The sequence below is a fragment of the Gallus gallus genome, chromosome 1 (genome assembly GCF_016699485.2).
Source record: "Gallus gallus isolate bGalGal1 chromosome 1, bGalGal1.mat.broiler.GRCg7b, whole genome shotgun sequence".
Lineage (NCBI taxonomy): Eukaryota > Metazoa > Chordata > Aves > Galliformes > Phasianidae > Gallus > Gallus gallus.
Window position 1 is genome coordinate 126639836 of NC_052532.1, and position 22242 is coordinate 126662077.

At 34.6% G+C, this 22242-nt stretch overlaps 1 protein-coding gene across 1 annotated transcript in view; it reads left to right on the forward strand.

Moving 5' to 3' along the window:
- Positions 1-22242, forward strand: part of PUDP (pseudouridine 5'-phosphatase) — a 61940-nt gene that overhangs the window by 22598 nt on the left and 17100 nt on the right. Inside the window, exons 2-3 of the mRNA XM_416851.8 lie at positions 1077-1295; positions 8896-9125. Of these exons, the coding sequence (XP_416851.3) occupies positions 1077-1295; positions 8896-9125 (449 nt within the window). The remainder of the gene's footprint in view (positions 1-1076; positions 1296-8895; positions 9126-22242) is intronic.

A 22242-nucleotide genomic window follows, 5' to 3' on the forward strand; every position in this document is an offset into this window, starting at 1 on the left:
TTCTCATGAATAATTTCAGTATTTTATTTTCCCTATAAAAATATTTTTGCATAGCAAAAGATATGGTGACAAGAGAAGTCCCCGATCTCTCTAAACAAATTTCATAAATGCAGCTACTTTATTTCATTACTTTTGTCTTTCGCTGCTAAAGTGATAATAATAATTAGCAGGCCTTTAGAGGTACAGGAGGCAAAAAAATGCCTGAGAAGGAAATTAAAGGATGGTTAATAACAGGAGCTTTGTTTCAAAAGGAGACAACTCAAAAAGATAAACAGTCTAGTAGAAATACTACTGTTCAGGATCTTTGCAAAAATGAAATCAAGAGCTGAAAGGACCTTTCTTCCCATATTTGGTGTCAAATTAAACATTATTGACATTTTTCAATGATTTATCATATGGAGAAGACAAGAAGGATTGTATGCTGATATTTAAAAGAAAAGAAAAGAAAAAGAGTTTTGAAACTATAAACACCTTTCACTAGCAAAACTCTTGCCAGAACCCCCTTGGAAATCCAAGAAATCCAGGTAGGTGTGTTCTGCTTGAGTAATCACATGTAAATGCAGAGGTGCCGGCAGCGCTATAATAATGACTGTAGTGTCTTTTGAAAGCGCTCTGAAGCCTCCGTTCAAAGACACTCTTAAATAATTAATTTTTTTTTCCCAATTTACATGGAATATGTAATGACATCTTTGAGTACCAGATTTCCTTCCCTTCTTTTCTTTCCCATTCAAGGAATAAATACAGCATTTTAATTAAGTCGCTGCTTGGTAACCTGTAATGTAAAGTGCCAATGGAAAAGAAAGTTGATGGAAGAACAGGTCTAGATAGCTCTTTGTTGTAAGCCTCAGTAACCTTTTCTGAATACAGAAGTGATAAAGTGATAGCTTGAATGACCTACATATCTCTGAAATGATCTTAGAAGACTGATTTTCTCTCAGTGAGACAATGTACTTTCTTATTCCTGGAAAACTGCTATATGATCATTTACACTATCCTGTTAACACTGGCTGGTCAACTGGCTGCATGTATTTGTAATCTACTGTTGTTTCTTGTTTTGTTTCTTTGTTTTTTGGCAGATACTGAACGTCTCTATACATTGGTGTTTGAAGAGATATGTGGGCGTTTTGGAAAGTCCTATACCTGGGACGTAAAATCGTTAGTCATGGGTAAAAAAGCACTAGAAGGGGCACAGATTATTCGAGATGTTCTAGATCTTCCAATAACCAAAGAGGAGTTATTACATGAAAGTAAAATGAAGCAGGAGAAGATATTCCATACAGCTGAATTGATGCCAGGTATGCTTCTCTTTAGTACTTATAAACTGCTAATGGAATTAGGTAAATGCTAACCAAAGTAGAATTTTTTAATCTGATGTCAATAAAAGTTCCTTTTAGAGACTCAGTTTCATCTCTCTTGCTTTAGTAAGTTATATTCAAATCTGTTACTTACATGTGAAAGATATTTTATCTGTTAAAAGTACTGATTTTTTTTTTCTTATTTACTTGAACAGCTGCTTTTTATATGTTTTAAAGAACAGAAGTAAAAAACAATGTAAATATGCCCAAATTCAGTCTTATGAACAAGGAATTCTGTAGAATAGTTGCTGGCAACTATGTAACACAGTAAGTCATTTTTCTCTGGTCCAGCTTTAAGAACAACTGTATTTTTTGGTGTACAGGCAAATGTATTTGTCCATGCTTTTTTTAAGGTTGAATTCATCTGTCTTACTTTGAACATTTAAACTTAAGCATGACATCTGAGACAGATGTGTAACAGTGGAGAATGAGGGTTTCTTAGGTTATTCCAAGACAGAAGAGTGTAACCCCTCTATGAAGCATAAACCAGCTGCCTTGATATGTACAAGAGAATGAATCTCATTTATGATATAAACTTGTACATTATATTCCATTACATTTACATGTGGAATGCCTAGAGAAGAATCTGTAAAAAGAGAAACAATACTTAAAACTAGGACTGCTGCTAACATTTTGTATAAAGAAAAAGTCCTGAAGCAAATATCAGTAATGTACAGGGGAAAAAAAGAAAGGATGGGAGAAATGAAAAAACAAACAAAAATATACGTATATTAAAATGAGGTCACTACATTGTCACTAAAACAATTCCACCTTTTGGATTTTCTTTTCTTGCAGTGTGTGGTGTTTTTGTTTGTTTGTTCCCCCCCCCCCCCCCCCCAAGTAATTGCTACAATACATTAATTATAATGTTTTAATTTTTAGATCCTTTTTTATACCTAGTCTCATAAGGCATTAATTGTTAAAAATATGTGATGTGTTAAGACCAAATAAAAAGAAGCAAAAAGAAAAGATGCAATTTGCTTAGGTAACTAAAAACTTGAACCTCTTGCACAGCCAATGTACCTGTGTGTATCTCTGATCCTTTTTATATGCAGGAGTTTTGAAACTGTTCCTTTCTCGCATGTAGATCCAACTAATACTGTAAGCCTAGTTAAACTCACTAGGAAAACAAAAATGATGGAGGGATTTGTTTTTCATTTTTTACATCAAACTTCTGCAGACATATCCCTTTCAAGACAAAGAAAACACCTTAGTCTGGGTTTAAAAAATGTCAGATAGATAGATCGGTGGTGGAAGTGTTAGAAATCACAGAGAAGAGTCACTTTAATGGAGTAGCACATGTAGTAGATGCCACTGAGTGAATAGTCTGTGTTTGTCAGGGATTATGTTAATGTCAGTGAAGTAGCTTGAACAGAGATCAGAGAGGTGATGGAATAAATTAGCCAAAAGAAATATTAAGCTTTGCGCTGTTCCTTATTTCAAAAAATGAGTTCTGGGCTTGCTTGTCTACTATAGGTGAATCAAGCAAAATTCTTACTGAGGCAAACACGTAGGCATTTTTATCATTGCCAGAACTGTTCAACTGGTTAATCTTTCAGTTCAACTGTATGCATGGAATAATTTTCTTCAGACAATTCACTAAAGCAGAATTAATGTTAACATAAATACTTGATGGCCTTATGCCATTGTGAGGATCAAATGCAGCCTTGGTCACTGAAGTAATGGGATTTGTACTTTATAGCAATATATGAGATACAAGCTGAATTGCCATGAATTTTAAGTAAACCAGGTTAATGTTAGATATTAATCTAGAAATAAATTGTACCAGCTACTTAGTATTTATTTTATTTAAGGACTAACCCACGTTTCATTCTGACAACCAGAGTTTTTTAATTGATGCCTTTCTCATGTACTTCTATATCTTCTGAGAACATTATTTAATATAAATCTTGTGGATTTATTCTGCTGCTTTTTAATATTCTTTAATTAAGAATGAACATCATGCAGGTATTGTCTAAGATGTAAGGCAATGGTGATATTTTAGGTTTACAGTATTCTCTGACTAATCTGGTGTTTCAGATTGTTACAGGTAAATACAGGAAAGTAAAAGTTAATTGTCATGATATGTAATAAAGGAGTAAGGTGATTCTGACATGATGAGCCTCTAACTGGTCAACTTTTGACAGCTATTAGCCAGGTGATGTTCTAGTTTCAATCTATTTTGACAATTTTTTCTGGGAAATAGGATTTGAATTTTGATTGATAAAGAACAGTGCTAAATGATGCACTATTTATGCATCATATTTATTTATTAGTATCATATTTATTAATGCTATGCATTATTTCCAGCAGCGATAAGTCTGTTAATTCCCAAATCAAGTATTTGACAGTTATGTCATTGATGGTTAGGGATAATATGGAAGTTTTGCCTGACAGTCTGTATCAAAGCCATGCCTCTGTATAAAAGCTTTCAGAGATACTAGCATTTGAAGGTACAGATTGAATTGAAGATTTCAATATGGCTAAGCTGACCGGAAGCCTCAATGTATCAAATTCTAATCATATAGAGTTTTAATCTATGAAGAGAAGAGAATCTATGGGTGTACTTTTAACATAAACCCAGAATATATACACAGCCAGAAAAATCCACCTCCGAGTTACACAGCTGTCAGTAGACACTTGCCATGTCAAAGTTAAGAAATTAATGCCATTCTTTTATACCTGTCTCCTTTTTTTTTCATTCAGCATCATTACAAAGTACAGATGCTTGAGGATTGTGTGGTAGTATGCTTTTTTTCAAAACTTTTCCCCTCTTGGATCATCTTTGTCATAACTGGGATTTCTTTCTTTGCAGTTCCTTTTCAGCCAGTGCAGAATGTGAAGCAGAAACCATCTTCCTGTTCAGTTATGATTGACTATCTCTTGTAGACTGGAGTAGGTATTTTCAAAGCTTAGTTTTTGTACTGAACAAAGTGAATTATAAATTACAAGAAGAAAAGTAGTACAAGTTCCAATGAGAGCTTATTCTAGAGTTACGTCATTTATTTATTTATTTAAATCTTAACAGCTCTATTCAACCAGCATTCTAGTTTAGTTTGCTTAGCTGTTGTTTCCTTGATTAGCATCTGTGCCCTTCAGAGTTAAACAGACTTCCTACCATGTTCTCTTTTCCTTGCTATTATTGTTTTAATTCTAAAAAATTCTGGTGAGCCCACACTGGATTCACTGAGTCTGTAGCTCTGAAAGATGTATCAATTAACTACTGCACATTGGGAGTGATCTTGTCTGTTTGGCTGATTTCAAACATTTGACCTTTGCTGTAAGTCCTGAAGAGCTGCAACCCCAAAATGCTTTTACCAGGAAGTCATAAATACAGTTGACAGAGGTTTCAAATTATGTAAAATTTAGCAGTGTTTTGTTGTTGTTGTTGTTGTTGTTTTCCCATGGGCTTCCCTGTGTCAGAATGTCTAGACTATGACAAAATTATTGACTTGATATACAAAGAGACCCTATGCCTCTAGAAGAATCCTTAGTGCTCTTTAGAGAGAAATAAGAAGAGAAGATAGAATTCATCATTATAGCCAATTATTTTTCCAGATGAGGAGTGGGTTATTAGTTTCCATCTCTACTTCTGAAACTCACTGAAAAGATAATGTACCATTACAAACAACTTTTTTAAAAAATGATGTCTCAGAACAAAAAAGAAACAGGTGGATATGAGAGATATATTTTCACAGTCTCACGAGATTCATGGCAATTACAACAAGTGTTGGGTAGCCCCACCTCCATCACTCTATCACCATCATAACAGCAATGCTGAATTCACCTGAGGATAGAGAATGTGCAGGTAATGAATAGCACTGTTCTGATGGGCTTGGAACTGTTTTAGCACATAAAAATATTTTGAAATCAGTTTGTGACTTAGTTGAATAGTTGGCTTCTTATTGTTCTCAGTGAGATTTATTTTCTCTTTAGGTACTTTTTATTTTTTGTTGCTGTTGAGGTTTTTACTGTAAATTGCTTTTAAGATCTTAAAGGATTATTATTGAATTGGTTAAAAATCCAATCAACTTGACAAAGCCCCGAGTGGCAATGTTAGCTTTCTTTGATTAAAAAGAGTGATGAAATCTTGAAAAGCTTCAATTTGGATCTGATGTTACATTTAACACAGTAACTGTAAATGATTTTGAAAAGGAAGACTAATCTTTCTAGACAGAAACTATATTTATTTTTAAGATTTCTATTTGTTCACAACTGGTCATAAATCATACAAGACAAGCACAATGCATGTACATAGTTAATTTAAACATGTGAAGCACTTCTTTAACCATTTTCTCAGAAGTATTTTCTTTCTAATGCCCTCTGAAGCCTCACAGACTACTTCTTCTGTGTAATCACTTGTAGACTTGAGTACGTGTCTCTGAATGGCATGTTTTTTGTGACCCAGAGGTCAGGTGTCCTCTGCACCCATGCTTTTGGTGTGAGTAGAAAGCTATCTCTGGCACAGTGAATGAGGAACAACACTGTGTGATGTATTTGAAGAACTTCTTGGAGTGCTGAAAGTCAGCAAGAAGAGAGTGAAGTTGTGTTTGTGCTCATAATTTGCTGGCAAGTTACGTGAAGAAAGTGCACGGTGACCTGTATATCTTCTCCAGCAAAAATTTCAGTGCACAGGGCAAAAATCTATTGATCAAGATTGTTCTCCAAAAAAAAAGTGTGTAGCCATGTTCCATGTTGTTTCTTCCACAGAATATACTACATCTCAGCTACAAGAATTTTCAAGCATAGTTATATTAGCATTGGCTACATAGTGTAGATAAACTCCAGAATTACAGGGGACTGCATAACAGTTAAACTGTTAATTGGATGCCATTAGTATGTAGATGGCACATAGAGATGAATGAGAGATAGAGTACCTGGTTATGTTCATGAAAGAATTTGTCACTAACAATGCCACTGTTTATTTGAGGCCTAATTTAATGTATTTAGGTTTTGGGTGTTACAAGTGTATTATTAATTTTCACATAATAATAAATAATGCCATTTGAGTATAAAATGTGATAACTAAAGAGGTGAGCGGTGGGCTTCAGTAAGGTCTAAGACCTCATAGAGAAACTACTGAAGCATGGGTTGGATGAGCAGGCAGTGAGGTGGATTAGAAAGACTGGGTGGACAACCAGGGCCAGAGGGTAGTGGTCAGCAATGTGAAGACTTGATGGAGACCAGTAGTGAGCAAAGTACTTTAGGGGTGAATAGTGGGTCCGGTCCTGTGTTAACGATCTGGATGTTGGGATGGACTGCACCTTCAGTAAATGATTCAGTAAATATGATTCAGTAAAGGCAGATGACACAAAACTGGGAAGACTGGTATTCTTGTCTGCATATACAGACAAAATATGGCCAGTATGTCCAGAAAAATGATTCTTCCCCTCTGCTCAGCCTTGGTGATGCTGTTGTGTCAAGTTCTGAGGCCCCTAGTACAAAGTGAGACATGGACATACTGGAAAGAGTCTACCTCAGGGCCCCCAAGGCGATCAAGGGGCTAGACCACTTCCCATTTGAGGAGAGGCTGAGAGCTAGGGCTGTGCAGCCTGGAGAGCAGAAGGGGGGAAATCTAAACTCATGAACTTTTGCTTTGGTCACTGAAAAGGAAAGTGTGACAATTAGCCAAAGGGTTTTGTTGTTCAAAATAAGTCTTTAGTTTCTTAGCTGATCCAATGTGTTAGTGACAGTGATTTTGACTGACTAAAGAAAATGAAGAGCACCTTGGGTGGGGGGATATTACTTCTTTTTTTAAAACATTATGTTGTAAAAAACATGTTTCTTGAAAATATATCTGTAGTCTCAAGAGTAATAACTTCTTCCTGTTGATTTAGGTTTTATCTGTATTTGTTTTTTCCCAGAAGTTTCTAACTTCATTGACATTTGTGATTTATCTGTTTTTAAATGTGCTGATGTTTAAAGTTGATCCTGCTTTTCAACTTACATATCTGAATTTAGTGTACAGTTCTTTTCACCTAATTTTCTTTCCAATAGTCATTGTTAACTATTGCACCAGAAATATAGTAAGTTTCTGTGTCTCTTTTAAAACTTATTATTTAAAGGAATAGAAGAAATAACATTATTTATCTTTTTGGTTTTTTAAAATGAAAAGTGTATGTTTGGAAATAAATCATAACAATATGTTTGTTCCTGATCTTAATACATGAAGAAATTATGCTGTATGGCTTGGTTTTGTAATTGTGTATGTACCACATCAGGAAAGTCCCCCGTAACTAATGCTGAAAAAAAAGGAGAACCTTGTTTCTTTTGGTCAAGTAGGAGGAATAGAGGATGGTGCCAAGAAGCCTAACAGATAGGTCTCTATGTGGTGGATGGGTGTTGATACTGTACGTTAGCTACTAGTGAGTGAGTGCACTCTGTATTTTTTTTCTTATCCATCTTGCTGTTTTTACACATATAATTTTAAAATGATTACTTGAATATATTTTTATCAAAGTACATTTTCTGAGTAATGTAAGTCTTTGCTCTCTGAAGGTGTTAGGTACAGCTCTCTTATAGGTAGGAAAGTCAAAAAGTGAAAGTAAATACACACACATTTATGCACTGAAATCATGACCTGTGCTGAGAGAATATAAGAGAGAACTCTGAATAAATAACCTTTCAGCAGCATTGCTTTTCTGTGGCTGGCTACCTCCAGTAGAAATGTAGAGTAAACATACACTGATGGATGAGCTGAAGCTTTGATGAAGCAGGGCTAAGGATAATTAGCAATCTGAAGAGAGGTATGTTTTCAGAATGCTGCTATGAAGAAACATTGAAGACTTTGCATAGGAGATTCAAAACTTGCACTGAAAAGCAAAGCGTGTTTCCTTCTCACAGTGACTGCTGTATTTTCACCATTCTTGGCATTAACCTTCACTGGAAGATTGGAGTAGATTAAAATTTCTATCTATTGTGGTCAAGGTATTCATTACTTAGGGTTCACATCATCAATAGATAAAGCTCTGTTATTAACACCTGTGATTGACAGCTCTACTTTTCTGTCCAATTGCTTTATCTAGTAATTGTAAAAGAGGTAGAAGAGCCCCTAAGTGCTCTTAGGGGCTGGTTTAAGCCAGATGGATTCCTGCTTCAGAAATTACAGACTATGCCAGTCAGTGAGAAGAGCATTTTCTTTAATATTTATTTATTCTTTTTTTTTTTCCAAGAACATAACTTTAGATATGTTTGAAATAATAAATGTTGATAAAGTTGAGGACACTGAGTAAGCTTCTTACGGGCATACAGATGCAATGGCTTTGATGTTATTTTCAGCATATTTTGAGAAAATTATCATTTGATGACAGAATCATTGTATACTTAGAGGAATATTCCTTGATGGAGCAAGAACATTTCCAGATGTAGCAAGATACCTTTTCGACACTAACCAGTCAGAATAGGTTGTTAAATTCAATTAGACAGCATTTTTGAAATATTGCTAAATATGTTGTAAATAGGAAAAAAAAAAAAAAACATATAACTGCAAATGTGTATATATAAATATAGAATAAAATGTACATATCTATTTGTCTTGCAGGGGTCAATAAACTGATCCAACATTTACACAAACACAACATACCCATAGCTGTTGCCACTAGCTCAGCTGAAGTGACATTTCAGATGAAAACATCCAGACATAAAGACTTCTTCAATCTTTTTCATCATATTGTGCTGGGAGATGACCCTGAGGTGAAGGGTGGCAAGCCACAGCCTGATGCATTTCTAGTCTGTGCAAAGAGATTTCACCCTCCTGCACCTCCAGAGAAGGTAAGGAGGGGAGGGAACAAATTATCGGAATAATTTTTTAATATTATAAATATTTAGGTTAGGATTTAAAACAAACATTTGAAAAATCAGCAGTGTCTTTTCTTTCTTTTTTTTTTTTTTCTTTTTTTTTTTTTTTTTTTTTTCCCCTAATGGTGCTTATGTTGTTTAAGTAAGAGGTTGTTGGAAAGTGTCATTCCCCTTCACTGCATTATAATATTTGTAATGCAGATTACTCTGATTTACTTCATGGTACTGCACATAAGAAAGTTCAGTGATTTTCCTCTCTGTATACATCTCCAAATATAACTTCACTCCTTGAAGTTTAGAAAGAGTTATTTAAACGTGGATCAGCTCACTTTTCGCACCTTCCTGGCTGATTTACCTAACCATTGAAGATACTTCTTGATAAACAGGGGTATACATTTTTTCTAATCCATCTCTTTCCTTTTGCATTCTAAAGCTCTGGGATCATATTTCTTGTTTTCTGATTTAAGACTAGTTTCTCCTTCATATATAACTTTGCAAACTTGATTCTGAAATAGAAATCTGTAGGGAGAATATCTCAAAGATAAATTGGTAGTGAGAGTATATGTTCCCTTTTATTTCAAATAAAATTGTCATTCTCCTAAAAATATTTTTTTCACTTCTTGTCTATCCTGAGTGAAACATAAATTCTAATGTTTGGAGTTTCATTACTGCAGAAAATGCATTGCATACTAATTTTTAAGGAACAACTTTAAGTGTTTTGGACTGTGATTACTGATTTCTCTGTAGGATTGTTGAGGAAAAAAAATGTGTATGCAAAGATGTAAGGGATGATTAGATGAGATTCTTCAGCCTTTCATGTTCTAAGTTTTCACCCAGAGTCCAACTGGTATTTGTCCTGTCTGGGAATGCAAAGTGAGATAAGTTGCAATGAATGTGTCATAACATGAATAGTGTTTACTAAACTTTCTTTTTCCTCTTTTCATTCTGAATACATGCATCAACTTCATTCCAAAAAGATATCCTAATGTACTTGACCATTTGAACTGGAATTGTTTAGCCTGGAGAAGAGCAGGCTTAGGGAGGAGACCTTACTGCTCTCTTCAACTACCTGAAAGGAGGTTGTAGTTAGGTGCGGATAGGACTCTTCTCCCATGTAGCTGGTGATAAAAAGAGAGGTAATGCACATAATTTGTGCCAGGGGAGGTTCAGGTTGGATATTAAGAAAAATTTCTTCTCAGAAGGAATCATAATGCATTGGAACAGGCTTCCTGTGGAGGTGATGGAGTCACAATTGTTGGAAGTTTTCAAGAAGAGGGTAGATGCAGCACTGAGGGGCATAGTTTAATGGGCATGGTGGTGATAGGTTAACAGCTGGACTAGATAATATTAGAATCATTAAGACTGGAAAAAACCTCTGCTTCTATAAGTGGTTAGAACTCTCATGAAGAATCAGTATGTTCTATCAAAAAAATTCCAAATGATTTAAATCTGTCTTAATTTAAAAGTGTATTTCTTAGCATTTTATTCCATTTCAAATTAATTAACTGATCTAACAGTTATGAATAATCTCTGCATCAGATCTAGTAAGAGTTCATTAAAATTTTTCAGACTGATTAAATAGCATTAGAAGTTGAGAGTCTCAGTGGACTTCTTATGTCACAGAAAAGAGAAGCCCAAAGTGAAATTTCTGGAGATGCTTTTTCTTACAAAAGATATGATGAAAGAGTAATATACATTCAGGACATTGTGACTGTGGTGCAATATTAGTCTATACTGCACAAGAAAGCAGAGGATTTAGAAGGCTGGTATACCACTTAATGTGACCGTCATTACTGTGAGCTTCTGTTAAAAGAATATCAAAAATGAAGTTTTATTTCTTATACCATTTTTCTTTCTTCTTTGTTTCCCTCGATTGAACTATTTCTACTGCGTGCATATAGTATATGTATTTCAGTTACTATGGTTTTCAGATAAGGAGTTATTTTATTGGTACTATTTTTGTTATTTTTTTGTATATCTGGAAGTTGAATTTATTAAGAGTACTCTAAATAAGACAGAGAAATTACAAAGGTGCGAACAGTCATTCTAGGCAATGCACTGAGCTGTAAATTAGAATCCCTGCTGTTGAAATCATATATTTTAGTCATCATGTCTGCCCCTTTTCCATTTTGTAAATAAATTGGCACATACTTTTTCCTGAGTATTTACAATTCACAAATCAGCCATTTTATTTTAGAAATAACAAAAGCATTAAAAGAAAAATACATACATATTTTTCAGAGTAGTTCAAACATTCATAAATAGCTGTCTCTTCAGCCTTTGCTCTAGTCTGTTTCTTAAATACGTCTACATTACCAATTTTTCTTCAGCCAAAACATTCTTTCAAATATCTATTCATACTGTATAATGTAAGTGTCCAACCTTTTGTCTGGCCTAGGCTGCACTGAATGAAAAGGAACTGTTTTGGACAAGTGTTTCAGTTGTTTGGCTGGAGTTATTGGTGGGGGGAGAGCCACTAATATGTTGGCCTGGTGGGCAGGGCATAGCACACATTGCTAGCTGTCCCACATGTTGGACATGCCTGCTGTAAGTCATTTTGACATACCCATGCTCTGGTGTGTTGTCTTCTTGGAATCTGTTTTTACCAGTTATTTTAGCATATTGCTAGATACCTGCTTTTTCCAGTGGAATAACATGTGGCCATAATGGTCTTAGTAAACCTGACTTTCAAAGCATTAGGCTTCAGTCAGTGGCGTAAGTAAGTGATGTTTGTAATAAATTACCATTGCTCTAGATGTGTTGTTAAGCAAATATATCTTGTGCCAGGAGCCACTTGCAGAGTGAAGAGGGAAAAATGTTCTAATATTCTTTCTAGCTTGTGTTACTTTTTTAGATGGAAAGCAGATCTTTTTGTTTGCTTTTTTTTTTTTTTTTCTTAAGTCACTTGTCTATACTGATCATTGGTGAATTTGGATAAAGTTGTTATTGGAAGAAGTAAAGAATATCCTGTGTTATGCTGTCTCTCAGTGTTTCCATTATCCTTGCTGCACAGTGGCCAAATTCCTTATGAAATAGAAAAGACCCTTCCTTGCTAGCAATGTGGTTGTGTGATGGGGACACCAGTTCCTGGGACATGGCAGGTCTACTGAGTAACTGGCTCAGGGCTCTGAATCCACTCCTCTCTGCATAAGATTTTGGAACCAGTCCTCCTGTGTATATGCTCAGATTTACAACAAAAGCAGAGTTCATTCCCTTGACAGGTAAAGGTTAGGTATGATAAATTTTACTTAGCTTATGGAGAGTGAGTGAGAGATGAATGAAGCATGTCACAGCATTTGTGTATCCATATTATTTCAGTTGTTCCATGCAGAAAGTAAATAAAATCTGAAAAAGTGTATCAGCTCACTTGAGATCAGGGCATTTCCACCTGTCTGCCTTCTAGCCAAGATGATATGCCAAACATATTAAGAGACTCCCTTTCTTGCTCTATACTTTCTTGAAAAGTGATATTTTTTATTTTCTCTGTGTGTCCAAAATTGACCAATCTGAACAGCTTGTGTCTGTTTCTCAGGAGCTAAATATCTCTTTGGGTTACTTGTTTGCTAAGCATAATTGAAAAAGTCATCCCAGGTCACTCCAAAACCATCAAAAAATATTGACTCCATAGACATTGTAGCATAAATCTGGGATCATCATTTCTCTTCTAAAGCTAACCGGAGGAGATCTTGGACACTGAATGGAAAATTTCCTAAAATATATCAGAAAAATAGCCTCTTGATCACTGTTTAAACTGACAATTCAGTCTTCCAGTTCTTGTGTTTCCCTAGGGAATCACCTACTTACAACAGGATATACCAGCTGTTGTTTTCTCCAGAATGTTCCTGACTGGAGTTTTTTTTCTGAATTCGTAAAGCTCAAATTGTTCTTGATTTGCACTATGTCTGAAGACTTATTTACAGACTATGTTTGATCAAGTTTTAATTTTATTATTTAGGATGTGTTGGTGGCATAGCTTTTGAATTTTAATGATTATGGGACAGTGCAAAATAATCAAGAGCATAACTTAAATATTTTTGTTTGTTTTTGTTATTATTGTTCCACATTGGAGAAGCTGTTGTTTTCAGAATTTAGAGGAATAAACTATGAATAAATTATACCTTTTAAGCATATTCCCAAGCACTGTAAAAATCAAATATGTATAGGATTTGGTGGCTAGAATCTAGAATTGAATAGACACAAAAATCATCTTTTCACTTTTACCTTGCATCAGTCTATTGCATGTTTCTTAGCTTAGCTATGAAGTTTGTAGCAGGAACTTAGCCTTCAAGGCATCATGGATTGTCAGTGAAGGAGATACAGGAGAAGCAACTAAATGCTAGCTGAAAACGTTTTATTAATAGAAATGATATATATGCAACTACTTCTTCATCATGATTCACTGAATCTTACTATAAAAACACTAATGAAACATTCTCCATTAAAACTTACTTCTTCCTTGTTCTATTATTTCTTGTATGCTCTAGATAGGTGCGTAGTTTGTTATATTTTTTTGTAATCTTCCAGAAACTGGCCATCATCCCATTCTCAGGCAGATCTACTGAAATCATCTGTTTTCTTTTATGTTCACAAACTACGACTCCAGGCATGTACAACTTTTTTAGTACTGTACTTAAAATGTATAGCATACAGTCACCATTCATTTTAATTTATATGCTGGAATAATTAGCTCATGCCTGATAGTATAGTATCGCACAAGGAGAATTTTAGTATCATAGCTGCATGTTTCCAGAAATAAACTGAAGGGTCTCAAAAACTTTTTTTAGAGGCAAGTTAGGATTTTCTGTCTTTCAGGTTAGAGTGGGGAAAGGCATGACTGAGTAGAAACTAGTTTATCTGATTCAAATTCCTTTCCCCATTTTTTTTTTTTTTTTTTAAGGGCAAGCTAGTACTTTTATTGAGTATTAAAGGAATTCAGTCTTGGAAATAAAGAAACATAGATTTTTTTTTGTGTATTATTGGCTTGTTATCTTGTTGTCTATGTATTTCATTTTCTACACTGAGACAAGTACCAAATCCCTCATTGACTGGTATAGGAAACATAATACTGGGAGGTGCAGCAATGACATCTTCATAGGAAGTCTAAGATAAACTTAGTGTATGTCCTGAAAAAAACCTTTTTTTTTATTCCCAATTCTTCATGCAGATTTTTTTGTTTGTTTAAACTGTGCTAACATTGCCCTGGTGGAAATTAATTCTAAAACTGATGCTTGTTAATCAACAGAAGTCGAGTTTTCAGCTAAAATGCCCATCTTGTCTACAAATTATAGTGTCAGAAGGAAGACAATTTAAGTATAAATCACAGTTAAGCTCCTAGTAGTATTCCATATTTGGATACAAAGATCTCAGAACTCTAGTGAAATGTACTTTTTTGTGCAGTGGACAATCTACTGGCTGAATCCTGCACCTTCCTTAACTTCTAAATAGTCTAAGCATGTTGTCCTTATTTGCATCTCCCTGGCTATATGGTAAAGTCCATAGTGCTGAAGCTCAGTTTCAAGCTTCATAGGTGTGATGGTAGTTATATAAAGAACGCTAGATATCTCACCACAACTTAGAGTGTAGGACATCTGAAGATCTGCTATGCTCATACACTTTTTCCCTTAGTTCATAATAGAGCTTTTCTTTAATTGTCTTGTGAATATAAAATAAAGAGACTGTTTGAAAATTGTGAGGGTTTTTGTTGTAGTTTGTGTTGTCAGGTGTTTTTTTATTTTTTATTTTTTGGTGGTTTTTTTGGGGGGCGGGGGGGTTGTTTGTTTGTTTTTTCAATTATTGTCCTCTCAGTTCATGTGGTTAATTTTTATTTTTCCTCCCTCTTCTCCTGAGGCATGTGTGCTCACATATGCATGTACTCATACAAATACACCCTCCCCCATGCTGGCAGTCTTTATTATGTATTTGTGGAAGAGAAATGAGATGTTGCATGGCTTGAAAGTAATTTAGCTCTTAAGTGTTCCAGACATTGCCCTTGTTACTGCGCTGCATGTTTATTTATGGCTGTATTTGTCTTATGGAGATGAAAAAAGTCATTGAAATTCCATACAGACAATAACCTGGTCAAGGTTTACTTTCACTTAATATATCTGATTGGAAGAAGAAGCAGAGATTATAATTGGTTCTTAGTCTTTGGGGTACCCTACTTGGGGGTAGGGCAGCAGGAATATATTTTTTTTCCTTGCATTTGTCTCGATAATGTATCAAGCAGCTGCTAAGGGACTTGATGAAATGTGATGCAGAATAATAAATTATCTTCTGCAGCCTTTTATGCTTCTACGTGAGGTGAGTGTGTAAGCATAAAGAGACTAGTATACCTCCATATTCTTAAAGCATTATATTCAGATTAGCAGGTCACTCAAGATGCATTTCTAATTGTTTTAGGGAAATAATTATGGATATCATCATATAGTAAGTATGCATAGTAAGTAGTAAAAAAAAAAAAATTGTTCACTGAGTATCTTTTTCTTTCTTTCAAGACTCTGAGCTTTTTTTTTTTTTTCTTTGTATGTGTGTGATACCAAAGGGGAAAAAAATCATTGAATAATTAAATTTCAGTTAAGATGAATTTTCACAAAAAATGTTTTTTAATGTTGTCTGCATTACAGAAAGCATGAAGAAATTCTCTTTCAAAAAGAACTAGTACACTGATCCTTTCTGTGCCCCAGGTTACATTTGTAATTACCCCAGAATGTATTGTAACAGTGCTTTTTCAGTTTTGGAATAAAGAGTGAAAACTGAGACAAGGAATTGCATTGTTAGCAGTTATTTTTTGGTTGCTCCTCTTAAAATTATTGTTATGGGAAGATCTCTGGAAACCTTTGAAAGACTAAAGTCTAAGTGTTTGTTGTTTTAGTGCACTGAAGCACTGGAAGGTTTTAATTATTTGCTTCTTTTATTTTTTAAGTTACTTTATAAAGGTGCAATTCAGAGAGATGATATTTTTGGCAGTATTCTGCTTATTCTATTCTGTGGCAAAGTCTGTGTTTTTTGGCATGTCTACAGAAAACCTACATACAGGACAATCAGTTAACACTTGCAAATTATTTATATTTTAAACAGGACAAAGCATTTGCTCAGGCTGATTGCTATATAACAAATAAGTGCACTAAAAAGATGATTTCAAAATGTACTCCACAAAGGAATGTTTTGGATTTTTTTATATTATTGTTGTGGAAGATTATTATTATTTTCAGTTATTCCTTGTAACATATGAAATATCTGAAGTGGCAGGCTTATCTGCTAAAAATACATGCTTAACATTTCCATTCCATCACCTCTTTATTTTAAATAATAGCATGATTCAAAGCCAGTACATAAGTAGTCCAAGTTAACCTTCAGTCAGATTAAGTAGTTTTCTTTTGAAGTAGGAAACAATTCCAAGTAATGCTAGAAAATACTTTCCTTCTATTCCACCAAGAATAGTTATTTTTGCTTGTCCAAATAGTGCTGAACATAAGAGTTGATGTTCACGTTCAGATTCAGTGTCCATTTTACAGTATAACATCTCTGATGGCAGACAATACTATAGACATAATACTTCACTTTTAGCTCGAGAAGGCTAACTATATTCCATTATTCCTATGCTAACTAATTGAAAACTGTTTTTAAACAAAACAGAAAAAATACTTTTAGTAAACATTTTACTTTATTCTCCTGATACTGCTGACAACCAGAGACATTAATTTCTGTAAACCTTTTGCATTTTTTTTTCTGAATTTCCCACATTCTAACTTCATTGAAGTCCACTTTTTTTACATTATGAGCTACAAAGATGTGAAGTTGATCAGTATTTTAAGTACTTATACACATCCATCCTTATTTCTTGCTCCTCAATAGGATGTTCCTCATCCATGCTTTTTAGTCTGTTGAGACTCTTTACCATCCAAATAGATTGTTTTTCTTCTGTGTTTTGTGTGTGTATATTTTCTTCCCCATACACATTTTATTGCATTTCTTCACACTCTTCCTATCAAAAGAGTTTCAACACAGAATAAAGTCTGTGGCATAGAGTACACAGAGTGCTCCAAAGAGCATTATATATATATATATATATATATATATATGTATATACATAGGTCGCTCTGAAACTACAGTAGATACAAAGAGCACAATAAAACTATTTGAAAGAGCAAATTCTCAGCCACAAAGCATTGGTTTTCAACATAGTCACCTTTGTTAGCTATACATTTTTGCCAGTGATGAACAAGAGCCTACATGCCATTCTTGTGAAAATATGTATGGCCTTCTAGAACGTGGCTTGTCTTTCATATTTCTGTTGCCACTGCTGAAATGCACCAGCCACCATGCTGACATCCACTGTTTGGATTCCTTAAACATTCAATGAATGTCAGTGGGTGCAATTTTTTTTACATGGGGGAATTCAATGGCATACCTTCAGTTTGCATTCACTTCCATGTCAGACATCGTTTAGCCAGACTTCCCCTCTAATGCTGTTTGTCAAACTGCAACAAAATGTAACAGAATATTGACTGGAAGTTTCAGTTTCTACTGCAATACCACCAACATCTGCCTCTGATGTTATGGGCCAATATAATAAAATAAGAGGCCTTGTACATTATCACCGATATTATTTACTTTTTTCTTTTGTAGCAACTCGTGTAGTTTTTATTGTCAAGCAAAGGTGTTTCATTGAGCTGTCTACAGATATGTCTAATACTTAAACTTTATGAATTCAGATGTGCACGTAACTTATTTCTTTTCCATATAATATGTATTACATAAACTTCTTGACTTCATTTTACTTCATTTGCCATTTGAGTACTCAGTATAAGTTTTTTACAGATATTTCTTATCCCAGCTAACCCACAAAACTTTGTGTCATGGTAGACTTTACTAAATATACAGGCATACTTGTCTTAATTCTCTGGATCGTAGAATTATTTTAAAATGAATCTACAGTTGCTTTCTAAAATACTAGCATTTTATAAGATTTTTTTTTTAAATATTAGAAATATTAATATCCTTCACTTCATAGTGAAGTTGCTTCAGAGCCTTGAGGTATTCCTGACTGAGTAGATGAGATTTCATCCATTACTGAAAATGTTGTGTTTTATAGAGAATATTTGCCTCTTGTTAGGAAATTGTCCTTTTTCTCATGAACAGATGTCCAGTCGTAGCAATCTGTTCAGTTGCTTTCTCTAGAACATATTTGGATGTTGCACTTTTAGACTAAAGAGCAGAAGAATTAGAGATTTCAACCTATTGTCCCGAGCCTCAGAGCTCTTACAGATTAAAAAACAAAAATTGCCAGGGGCAAAAAGCATAATAGTATGTGACATACCTTATTGTGTTCCACTTTCAGTAATGCAGTTTTCCAAAGTAAACGTCAAACAGAACCTTTTATTTGACAAAAAATGATAGTGTACATGATGCAGAATGCACTTGCAGCTTTAAACTTAGCTATGACTTATTCTTTGAAGATCACTTTGAATTGCAAATTTAAAATTTTTCAGTAAGGAAATTTTCATCACAAAGATGTATTTTTCCTTAAACTTCAGCAAAGCATGCTTCCAGATTTTGTAAATGTTTCCTTGAGAAGATAGTTTTATAATTATAATAAATAACCAGATAAATTATAATCTGATAGTTTCTATGAAGGGTTATATTTTATGGAGCACATGTTTGGAAAGCTGAGAGTCCTACAGTCAGGTGTTCTAGGATTCAGGAATAATGTATGACTCTATTACACTATTAATATTAATAGTCTTGGAATGCTCCAAGTTTCCTGATATTTATGTGCCATGGCTGCTCACCATCTACATCATATGATCCTTAAATACACATTAACCTGTGAGGGGGAAAAAAAAGAAATCAAATTCATGTATATTGGATGATAGGCATGGAGTCTAATCTTGGAAAGTGTCAGAGTGCTGTTATATACGTAACCATGTAAAACTATAAGAAGTCAAGACATACCTTGTAGAAGCTACTCATTCCCCACCACACACCACATTCTGGCATTTGCTTATTGCTGTGGATGTTTATAGTGAATGATTTTTCCAAGTTCCTATTTCAGAGGACCAGCAAGTGTTGTCCCTCAGTTTTCCACAGGCTTCATTAGTTAACAACAGAGGTCATTTTTCATAGAGTTAAGAACTGAATCAATCAGCTCTGCATTAGCTTTCAGCTCTATTCTCTGGTCCAGCAAGGAAGGAAAGCGATATAAGACAAATTTCAGTTAATTGCTCAGTGATACGAACAAGAGGGAGAAAAGAATGTACCAATGATTCCTGAAAGAGTGTATATGTAACGATACTGCTGAAAAAAGATGAAGAATATATGCACGGAGATTGTACAAGACAAAGAAGTCAGCCTGATATAAGACACACAACTGAAAATAGGAGATAGAGATAAAGAACGTAATTAAGTGAAAGGATAGAAGGTGCCTAGGGAGTAGAAGGAAATAAAAGCAAGACACACAGTAATTGTTGATAAGATAATGTAGAGCCTTGAAGGTGAAAATGAAAACTTAAATTTGTTATTACATTAAGAAATCTATATTCTATATAGCTTCATTGTAAATTATTAAGAGTTAATAGCTTGTTGTAGCCCATTTGTCCTTAATGATTTCCCAAAAATTTTTTAGGGATTGTAGATGAAGAGTCAGGAAGCAGTCGGTAAGTTAATGATGTATATGTTGATGTAGTAAAAGCTTTTTTTCTCAGGAGCATTGATAGATAATGTGACAGAGCTAACATTACAGCAAAAACTCGTCAAACATTTAGGATGTTATACTTCTCAATTTAAAATCTCATTAAGATAGTGGAAAGAAGATTTAGCTGCAAATGTGTACTTCAGCATGTCTCTCAAAGCAGAAAGGTTTTCTTTAGAAATACTGATATCAGAGTTTAATTTCTATTCTGCTTTTCTTTAGCTAGTAATTCAAAGGCATTTGAGCTATTTACTACTATCCCTTTCTCTTGTCACTTGCTTTTTTTTTTGCTTTTGTTTTTCATATCATTCTAACAATCACTTGAAGATCAAGTATGCTTGGAAAATATTGGTTGATTTTGAATAAGGTAGTAGAAGACTTTTACTCCTCCTTTGTTGAAATCCTAATTTTATGTCATTCACAGCTCTTCTTTACAGCTGTAGCATTAGTTTATGACAGTCTTATATTTTCTTATGATGATTAATATTCAGTGGAATAACTATCTTGTTTCTTTGATGTTTTTGGTGTTGATTTTATTTTAAAGTTACAATATTAATGAAGGATGAATAAAATGTTCCAAATGTCTACATGTATCCATTCTTTGCAGGAGCAATTCAGTCTTACCAGCTTTCGTGCAATTTTTAAAAAGTATATGGATTGATTCCTTAGCTTCTCAACTTACAGTTGAGTATGTGATCTGGCTTTGTATAAAGTGATTACTAGTAAGAGCTTCAGGCTCAATGTCACTCCAAGGATGAAGAAATCCATCACAGAATGCTGTATTTTAATAAAAGGATTTCAGTTACTCTGCAGTATAAAGACATAATAATGCTTGTGACATGCTGTGCTGTATTGCTTTAGGATCAAACTGAACACTGGAATAATAGCAGCATGGAAAAGAAAGGAAAAATAGAATGTCTGATTTGGGTGTCTCTTTTTCTCCTGTTGAGTGCTATATGTAGTATAGTGTATATTATGAAAGCTCTGAGTTATAAAGACCTTTGGAAAACTACTTGAATTCCCAGTCTTGCGTGTTAAGGATCAAGGAGCACATATTAAAGAAACTTGGATAGAATTGGATGGTGCATAAGGGGAAGATCTACCACAGGATGCAGTCATTCAGTTATCTGATTAAATCTCACCTAAAGAACTGTAAAAAGAGCGCAGAGAGGCAAAGGAAGGTGGAGAATCTTAAATTGTACCCTGCAAGCCAGCTCCTGGACCCATTGCACTTCCTCTTCGGGAAGTGAGACTACATTTTTGGAGCTTAGCTACCTAGTGATGTAAAACCACGGCAGCAAGCAACAGAGGAGGCACAGATTCAGGAGCAGCTTCTAGGGCAGTGTCTGAGCCCAGCAATTGGAGGGATCTGTGTTGTGTATATGTATATATTCCCAGCACCAGAACTTCAATCTCTGTTCTCAGAGAGGGGAATAAGATGAAGCTATTAGTGGTGTTTGTGGTCATGAGAGAGGTGAACATCACTACTGATCTGTGTGAATAGTCATTATATATTTATGTGTTTGTATGTGCCTACTGGGAGTATGTGGTCAGTCTCAGTAATGCTTGGATCAGAGCAAACAGGCCTACAGATGCCTCCCCTCTGTCAGATTAGGCCCTATTCTTGAACAATAGTAGGCTGTTCCCTAAGATCACTTTAGTCTGCATAGAAGAAGGCTAAATAACTGTTTCATGTTGGTTCGTATAGGTATTATAGTCTTGTTTCAGACTTCTAATAAACCTCCTGCTTTCTAAATATTTGTCAGAGTCTTTTGAAATTTTCCACTCAAGTTTCCCTGGTATAGTAGAAAGACCTGAGCTATCTTTTCCCATATTTTCTATTGTAGTTTTTTGAATCAATTCTTGTTCCATTTGTTCCGATCTGGGAATATTACCTTAGTGTCACTACCTTCCCCACCCTCTGCCTCAAGAAGTGGAATATCCTCGTAGTCTGGACATAAACTAAGAGACTAAAAGATATCTAAAGTTAATATTGTAATTAAATCATCTGAGTTTATGGTAGTACTATACTAGAAAAATATTTGAGTTGTTCTATTACCTATTAATTTCTTTTGTATAGTGGAGATGCCAGGGAATTGAGTGTTCAAAAAAGAAAACATTTCCCTTTGGCCCAGTAGACAAGCCTTTCTGTGGGTAGTAATTGTTCTAGCACGCAATAGATGTGAAAAACTAGTGTACTAATAATACTCTAGAAACAATTCTTAATGCTCTGAGGGTTTGAAAACTAAAGCAGAGGAATGCTGAAGGATATTTAATACATTAACTCTTCTATAGAAGCATTATAGTTTGAAGTAACCTTATAAAGTAATTAATTCAACCCTCTGTTAGTAAGTCAATACTGAATTCAGACCAGGTTATTCCAGGCTTGTAGAGTTACTT